Below are 8,870 nucleotides of genomic sequence, written 5' to 3' on the forward strand. Positions count from 1 at the left end.
CATGCAGATTAGCTAATCGATAAAAATCAGCCTAACTTGTGCTGAAATAACTGAAAATGGAATAGAAAAATAGAATTGAAATCACAGAATATAGTTTTAAATTTAAAACAGATCTGCAACTCCTTGAAAATTTTTTAATATTTTAGTTCTCTGAAGGTGCCTTACTCCAGAAGGTGCCTTAAGCAACACGATTGATTATATGTCAGGGCCATCTATTATAGTTTGGATAATAATTTACCTACTTCAATGGTTGTTGGGGAAACAATATTTTATATGTTTTTAAATCAATAAACAATACGTCTTTCAAACTTTGCATGTCGTTTAAATTCGTTAAGTTATTTTGTGTGTATTCTCAATTGTGTAGGCCGTTTTCATTGTGTCCCTGTTTATTAACTAATTAGTGTAATTTTGTTCAGATCGTTTTAGGTGTGTTTATATTATTTTCTGATTTTTTATGGTATGTACTGAGTTTATTCAGTATTTAGGTCTTGTAAATGGTGATGATTACCTTTAGATTAAATTGAGATTTAGATTTTAGTGTTATTTATTTGTGATTACTATTGACTATTCGACGATCTAAAATGCTTAGATATTGCATTTAACTTGCATCAAATTAGTAAATAATTTCCAAAATAAAAATTACGCTTAATTTCCGAAATAAAAATTCTTGAAAAATTAAAAGTGCAATAATCTATATTAAGAAAAATGTGTTATTTTTTCAATTTCTATGAGAATTCGCTTATGAATTAAAAAAAAATTATAGTTGTAAATGTTGGAATAAAAAATGCATCATTAAGTCTAGTATTTTAAATTTTGCGAAATCCTTTGAGGCTGCAGGGCTATATATAGCCCTGTAGGTCATAGGTCATTTTTGACATTTATTAGGTAGGATCGATGAACATGAAATTTTTTGAAAATTCCATCATCAGTACAAAACCAATACCTCCATTTCCTTCGAAAATTCTCTAAAAGCGAGTTTACAAAATTTTCCCATTATATCTTTAATTTATCAAACTTCAAGTCGTTAGCCCAGAAGAAAACCACACTATGTAATAAGATGTAATTTGAGCAAAAAAATATTTTAAATAATTCGTTTTAGCTCCTCTTCTACAATACTTTAAAACTGTTATGGGTTCTTTTTCTGCGAAATATGTAAGGTAATATAAAGCAAGCACTTTAATTTACACTCTTCGGGTTTAAAAATTTGGTGTGTAATTTTTAATTATAGATATACGTTCAATTGACATTTATGAGTTGCTATCTCTTTCAACTTTTTCTAAGTTCATAATAATTATACCAGTAAAAAAACACCACATTAAACACTACAATGTTTTTAGATTATTTTTTAAAATAAGAAGATAGGGCGTTTTCATTCCAGGCAACTGTTGTTATTCGCATTTTGTAGCATTAGAAACCGATGGACCGATCTTGATTACACAAATGATTGAGTATTGACGACAACCATCATTTCCATTTAGTCCTTATCATATTAAATACGTAACGAGATCGAATTATGTCCCCTAAGTATTTTTTCAAACATTATTTTAGAAATAGGATTATTTCGTTTCACCAGCAAAAAAGTATTTATTTACTGGTAGCTGCAGTAATAAATTACAATGAACCGGCCTAGATAACCGTCTAATAAGGATGACAATAGCCCACCTAAATAATTTATCAATCTAAATAGATCATTTTGTTATAATATATAGTACACGATATATAATGTAGTTATTATTTTGCTTCATATGACATATTGTGATACAATATTTGCATATTTCATTCATTTATTTTATCATACACAGAAATATGTTATGTTCCATACATACATATTGTATCGTCTACACACACACAAGTTAAATATGAAGTGATTCATTCTATACAAAGAGTTCAAAGGTAAATCAAATGAGAAAATACCTCAAAAAAATTGAAATACAAACATCGAACTGAAAATTATGATAATTACTTATTTGTTGATAAATAAATGAAAAGATTTGAACCGGGGTTACACTCATCATCACTGTTTTAATGAAAAAATTTTCATATCTAATTACAGACGTTGATTATTAGCACTGGTAGCACTAACTTTTTCCAGTAGTATCTTTACCAGTGCTGGCCAACATCTTTGCCGACTGCTTGTAAAGTTTACTGATTCGCATTTAACCATATTTTTATTAATTGTCATTATTGCCTGCCTACTTGTCAGTCTGTTTGTTTGTCTGGTCGCTCTGTTTGTCTGTATATCTTAAAAATGGTGTGGATAGTTTGGATATGTCAGGACTCTGGAAAAAAGATTAGAATCGTCCAAATATAAATCCGGTTGTAGGGTACCTCTGTCCCACTTTATAATCGTTAATTTAAAAAACACAAGTTCGCATGAATATGATTTTGTTGAATTCACCGAGACAAACATTTTCCACCAGTTCCTATTTATAAGCGTGGAGTCCTAGGTCAAATGCCTTATTTCCTCGATTATAATCTAAATTTCATACTTACAAATCCTGAATGAATAGGTATTATTCCTGAGTATTTTTATTGGGTTTTATATATCATGTAAAAAAGCGCCTCTATGCCAAATTACAGCAGAGATGTGAGCTTCAGTTTCAAGTATTTAAAAGATACTTTTTCAAAATTTGTATTTTAAAATTAACTACCTGCCAAACGGATCAACTTTGTAGTAGGATAAAATTAGCTCAATCGACTTTTTCACGTATACTATACGAGATACAACATTTTCCACACTTTCAAGAAAATACTCTGTATATCAAAGAAAGACCTTCTCGTGAATGTTAGAAAATACATACTTTACTGACTTTGACAAAAAAAATGAGAAAAATGTCAGTATTTCCAATTTTGTTGCAACACTAAAAGAGCGTAATATACACTAATGCATAACCCAGTAAATGTACATTCTAGTCAATTGTTTTAACTCATAGTGAGAGTCTCTCACTTCTCTCACTGAGAGAATGGTTTAACAAACAGTACAATCAGTACTGGTATAGATGTTGTACTTGCTAGCATCTGTACTACTGATACTGGCATGGTGTACCAGCAAATACATGACAATACCAGAGATAACAGATATTTTAGATGAGATGTAAAGAACTTGAATATGTACAGGATTTCATTTAAAAATAGTAATGTTTACCCCATGCTTGTATATCGTTTTCTAGGATTATTAGGGACGAGACGAATATACTAAGTGATGGGACGAATAAACGCATTCGCGTTTTTTTTGACATTCGCCATTCGCATTCGCAAAAAACGATGCGGATGTTTTTGACAAAAGTTCATCATTTTGTATCATAAATTGCAAAATAGCCCCAAACTTCACTAATATGTACTTTACTCAAATTTTTAGATCTAGTTTTAATCACTGTTAAATTTGAATGTTGGGAAAATGCAATTATAGTAAACTAACCTTAAAATTTTGCTTTTAATGGACTTAAATGATTTGTTTTTAATGAACTTATACGATGGACTCTTTTACGCTAATCAAGAATTATATGTACTAGCTCAACCTCTGTGGAATTCCGATCCTGTGGCTACCGTTACCCATGGCTACCCTGTGCTCGTGACAAAAACAAAAAACAACAACAAATTTCATAGAAAAGTGATAAACATCTATAAAAAGTGTTACATTCGAATCATGTTTGCCTGATAGACTTATTATTTAACTCATTTAAAATATAGATGATATATTTAGTCCGTGAGTATATTTTTCGTCAGAAGCCAATATGATAAGCTTGAAAATGAGCGGTTAATCATGAAATTTGATAAAGAAATAAGGAAGATAAGGTATGGACAGAAAAAAACATGCTAGAAAAATATACATAAGGATTAATTAAGTTTATAAATTAGAATTTGTGAGCGCTTCATTTGAAAGTTAACATTCGCATTCGCATTCGCTAATGTATATATAACATCTAGTCCCATCACTATTAGGTTCCCTGTAATTAATAAAATATCACGAATAAAGAATGATTTTCTAAAATTGAAATTTCTGAAAAGAATGACTCAAAGTTTGTATAGTTTTCTTGGCTATATTTATTATTTTTAGATAATAGTGTTTTCATGTTTTTCACGATATACAGTCGCAATATTCGCAAACCTTCAGAAGTTTCCAAAGTTTGTAAAACATACTGTCATGTTTTTCAAAGTGACTAAAGTTTTTCGAATCTTCACATTTACTCTGGCAGAAGTTCATGATACTTCTTAGAACTAGTTTGTAAATCTTCACCACCCCCGATACTTAGTACATTTTCATTCTTTTTATTATCTTATTTTTATTACATACGAATGGGAGACCAAGGGCCATCTTCCAACATAACCGTGATTAGTGGCAGTGGATAGCCTGCCTTGACAAACCAATGACCTCGTGCACTTTTATTTACAAAAAAGAATTTCTATAACTTAAGTTATCATAACCAGACTAATTTATTTTTTTAGTTACCATACTCCAGTGTTTGTTAACATAAAAATAGACCTGTATACTCGAGTATTGTTTTGTATATACAAAGAAATATATCAGCGTACGAGAAGGATATACATCTCACATTTTGAAGTTAACAATATTAACATCCTATCCAACAACCATGTGTTGAAAGAAGTATGAGTAGGAAAATACCCGTGCACTTTCATTCAAACATACGAAAACACTACCAACATTATAGCATAACGACCTTAATTCGTTAATGTTTTATTTAAACATATTGCATTCATACAAACATGTTCATTAAATTCTAGATTTTCAATTCATTTCCGTTCAGAATCAGTAACGTAACAACGAGAATTCGTTCGTGTTCCAAAACCAGTTCCACCTCCTAAAATTACATTTTTTAAAAACAGTTTATAGTCCACTTATTGTCATACAGTATGTCGCCTAGTTCCTTAGCCTAGATAGATATCCTATCGGGTAAATTAAATACAGAAAATCAAAAGCAAAAATAGCCAGGATCAAACGGAGGAGTCTTAAAAATACCGTAATTCTGACACATTATCTTCGTAACTGATAAAAGATAAAAGACCACAGTAAAATTAGAAGTTGTTCTATATAAAGCAACTGTTTTTTCATTTTTACCCGTGCATTTTCATTTTAATTTGGAGAAACCTATAGCATTTTATGATAAAATGTTTCCAAGAAATACAAAAGATTTTCGATGAAATGCCTTAAAGGTTAGCATTCAAGGTATTTTATAAGGTTGCCCTTGTACCCAAGACTTACCTTAAAAAATATTTCTCATTATACAAAAAACAAAAAGAAAACCGAATCAAAAGTAAAACTTTTCCAAAAGACATTAATATGCACTAAAAAGTAAAAAAATAACGATAATATAATGTAGTTAAAATTATTGTTATTTTTGGAGTCGGTGTCAACCAAGCTAATGAAGCAAACTGTTCTGTCAGAGTTGTTTCGTTGGCTGACACCTACTCCAAAAATAACAACAATTTTAACTACATTATATTATCGTTATTTTTTTACTTTTTAGTGCATATTAATTTCTTTTGGAAAAGTTTTACTTTTGATTCGGTTTACTTTTTGTTAAAAGTTTTTTTATTTTGTGATGTTTAGTGAATTTGAAGTACACTAACTAATTTGGTCAGAACAGGACCAAAGTATCATCAAAATCGGTTCATCTAGTCGAAAGTTAAAGGGAACTGCTGAGAGGTAAAGGCTGAGGTAACATACATAAAAAAAAATACATTCAATTTGATAACCTCCTCCTTTTTTGCTTGAAGTCGGTTAAAAAGGTTACTAAAAACATATGGGACATACTGTATATAAATAATAGCGTATTGTAAACAAATATTTGTTTGTTATAATACAAGAGTTTTTGCATTTGTTCAACACTTTTTATTACATGGTATATTTTAACAACAAGAACGCGCGAAAGCTTCATCACACGGATCTGTTAATAATTTTGTTGGTTTGTTTTCCTTATAATATTGATTTCTACCAAATAAATCTGTTTTTAAACTAGAGATTGTGCTCAAAACTCCTTTAATAAAACTTCGTGGGTTTTATTTATACTGTTTTTTTTTTCGTAGAATCATCATCAGCCAGAAGTCAGTATTATTGATGAATTAACTCCAAATATTGTTGATGGAGGTCCACCAATACATCCACGAACACCTAGTATTGGAGGTGGTTTACCTCTGCTCCTTTTATCTGTTCTACCACCAGTAATACCCAGAGCAAGTTGGCCATCTGCGGACCGTTATACTAATCGCCGAAGTGTCACATTTAGTTCTGAACCAAAATTGGACGATTCCAAAACATGTATACATCATGAACCAGTAATTGATTTACTCAATTTGCGAATAAGACATGATCCAAGTATGTTGGGCATCCATAATGAAAAACCTTCAATGTTGGAAAGAATAAAAAATTTTTTTGGAAGTAGGCCGTCGCTTCGAAAGACCTCAACAGCCTCGTATGGCAATGCAAATACAGGAATAGCGGCTGCACTTAAAGTTCATATGGGGTATATTGCTGGTTTAGTCCCCAATAGAGCTCCTAGCATGGCAACTTCATCTTGTAATACCAGTTCTTTGGTAATTGATCAATTATCAAAACGTCATTCAACGCACGGTCAATGCAGTAGTGGCCCAACAATAGACATAACATCATCATCAGATGATCGGAAGCTTTCCTTAGCACTTTGTTTTCCAAATAAAAATCAAGAAAACACAAACTCATCAGAACCACACGTGAATTTTGACTTAAATCCCCAACGTAAAATGTCCACAATTATTCATCAACAATCTCAGCCAATTTTATCATTTCGTGAACGTGCCAAAGGTTCGCCTCGTTTTCCACACAAAATTGTGCCAACATGTAGTTTAACTGCTTTAGAAGATCGTCGAAAAAATTCGGGAAGTGGTCAAATCAGCGGATCTAATAGTCGGCGGTGTAGTCACCAACCACCAGCCAAAAATAATCAAAAATTAACAAACAATCCTGGACCACCAAGTTTAGTTGGTAAATGGCGGTCAATGGAAGATGCGACATTTTCATTGCCACAAGGTATGCGACGTGGAAGTGGCGCTTTAGGTGCATCATGCCTCCCATTAAGTGCAGGTTTTCAACCACGTGCATCAAGCTATAGCCCAAATTGTGATGTTTGGGCTACAGCAGAATTTGGTATACCATTAAGTGAATTCAATTCTAGTGGTAAAAAAAGAAGTGAAACAAATAATGATAAACAAAATCCAGAAAATAATAATAATTAGGTGTGCCAAAAAAAGATACGAGTGCCAAAACATTTATGAGCAGTGTTTAAGATGATTACTTTTATCATCAACCCATGAGTTTCTTAAGGACATTTAAATTCACAGTCAAAGATCAATTTCCTAAGCTTTTAAACCAACTAAAAAATTTCCGAACAGCCAGCGATGAAATATTTTGAAGTTTTTATTCTTATCAATTTATAAATAAGAAATACTTGGTTATAATTTATTATTTGAATTATTTTCTGCTCTATTTTTACATTTCCACTAGGTCGGTAGTTTTTTTTCTTCTGAAAATATTCAATAATGAAGTATCCTAACATAATCTTTATTCAATAACTTCTTAGTTATTATTTAATTTCGATTATCATTTTAAATTTTGATTGCTAAGTGATATTGTTAAAACTTATCAAACTATGACTGTGAATGAATATCAACAGAATATGGTCCATTATGCAAACATTTCCTTAAGAATTTCGTACAGGACAACCGGGTAAAAACAAGATACGTTTTTAATTATTACCCTGTGTGTTTGATTTATTTACGAGTTACATTTTATTACTCGTCATAGATCATCTTTATATTATAACGTCTACTGATGATTTTGCTCTATTTAGAAATGAAATACCGAGTGTTCAGTATAATATGGTGCGGAATTTTTATCAGAGAAAAATATCGAATCCAAACAAATCTTTCATAAAAAAATCGCCAAATTTTAAGATGATGTATTATGAAGAAATTGGACAATATTGCCAATTTTATATTAATCCAAATAGATACAGTCAATTATTATAAAATTTTGGAAATAATTCTTTAAGCTCCTAATCCAGTTCTCCTTGTACACAATGGAATATTTTGGCTAATCTTATTCAAAATAATTTAATTGCATTGAGTTTACAAATTTAACGATATAAAATTTCTACAGATTTTACTGAGACAAAGTTTTCAAGTTTTGTTTGAAAAGAAAGAACCAAAAGTTGGACAAGAAAGAACCAAAAGTGCAAAAATTTTATATTAAATTTTTTAGGTTGTTTAATTTCCAAATTGAAATTAAAAGAAATTTTCCCGTTTAATTAAGCATAAACATATAACTATGCATTGTAGGTATAACACCAACTAAAGTATTCACAATGAATGTTACACCTGATTTTGGGTTCAATCGTCCAACAAAAAATTATTTCTCAACACTTTAATCAATTGATTTCTCTGATAAAAATTGAATTTAGAAAATATTTTCTTTAAATTTACGAAATATCCTTTGTTTTTTCTTAAATTTTACGAAGGTGAAATGTAATTGTTTTAGGAGAAATATTTTACCTTAGATTTGTAAGCAATAATTGTAAAAATTTACAAAAAAATAAAAATAAAACTTGTAGGCAATAATAATATATTTAAAAACAAATGAAAAAAAAAAAATTATTGAAAAAAATATATAATTATACATATACCTGTCTCACTTCATTTACTCATATCTTTCATTCATATCTCTTTGTCTAAAGAATGTTGTGACAAATATAAAAAATATATATTTATTTTAAGAATGCAGATAAAAAATCTTCAAAAAAAATGTACCAAAATTTGACAAAAAAATTGTTCATAAAAGAAATAAAATTTTAATCTTTTATAAATATTCAAAAAAAAAG

At 30.0% G+C, this 8,870-nt stretch overlaps 1 protein-coding gene across 1 annotated transcript in view; it reads left to right on the forward strand.

Moving 5' to 3' along the window:
- The window catches only part of LOC123305849 (gamma-aminobutyric acid type B receptor subunit 2), a 130,504-nt gene extending 123,158 nt beyond the window's left edge, over positions 1–7,346 (forward strand). Inside the window, exon 15 of the mRNA XM_044887685.1 lies at positions 6,046–7,346. Within this exon, the coding sequence (XP_044743620.1) occupies positions 6,046–7,230 (1,185 nt within the window). The 3' untranslated portion in view covers positions 7,231–7,346. The remainder of the gene's footprint in view (positions 1–6,045) is intronic.
- The last annotated feature ends 1,524 nt before the right edge of the window (positions 7,347–8,870 follow it).

The sequence above is a fragment of the Chrysoperla carnea genome, chromosome 1 (genome assembly GCF_905475395.1).
Source record: "Chrysoperla carnea chromosome 1, inChrCarn1.1, whole genome shotgun sequence".
NCBI classification, from domain to species: Eukaryota; Metazoa; Arthropoda; class Insecta; order Neuroptera; family Chrysopidae; genus Chrysoperla; species Chrysoperla carnea.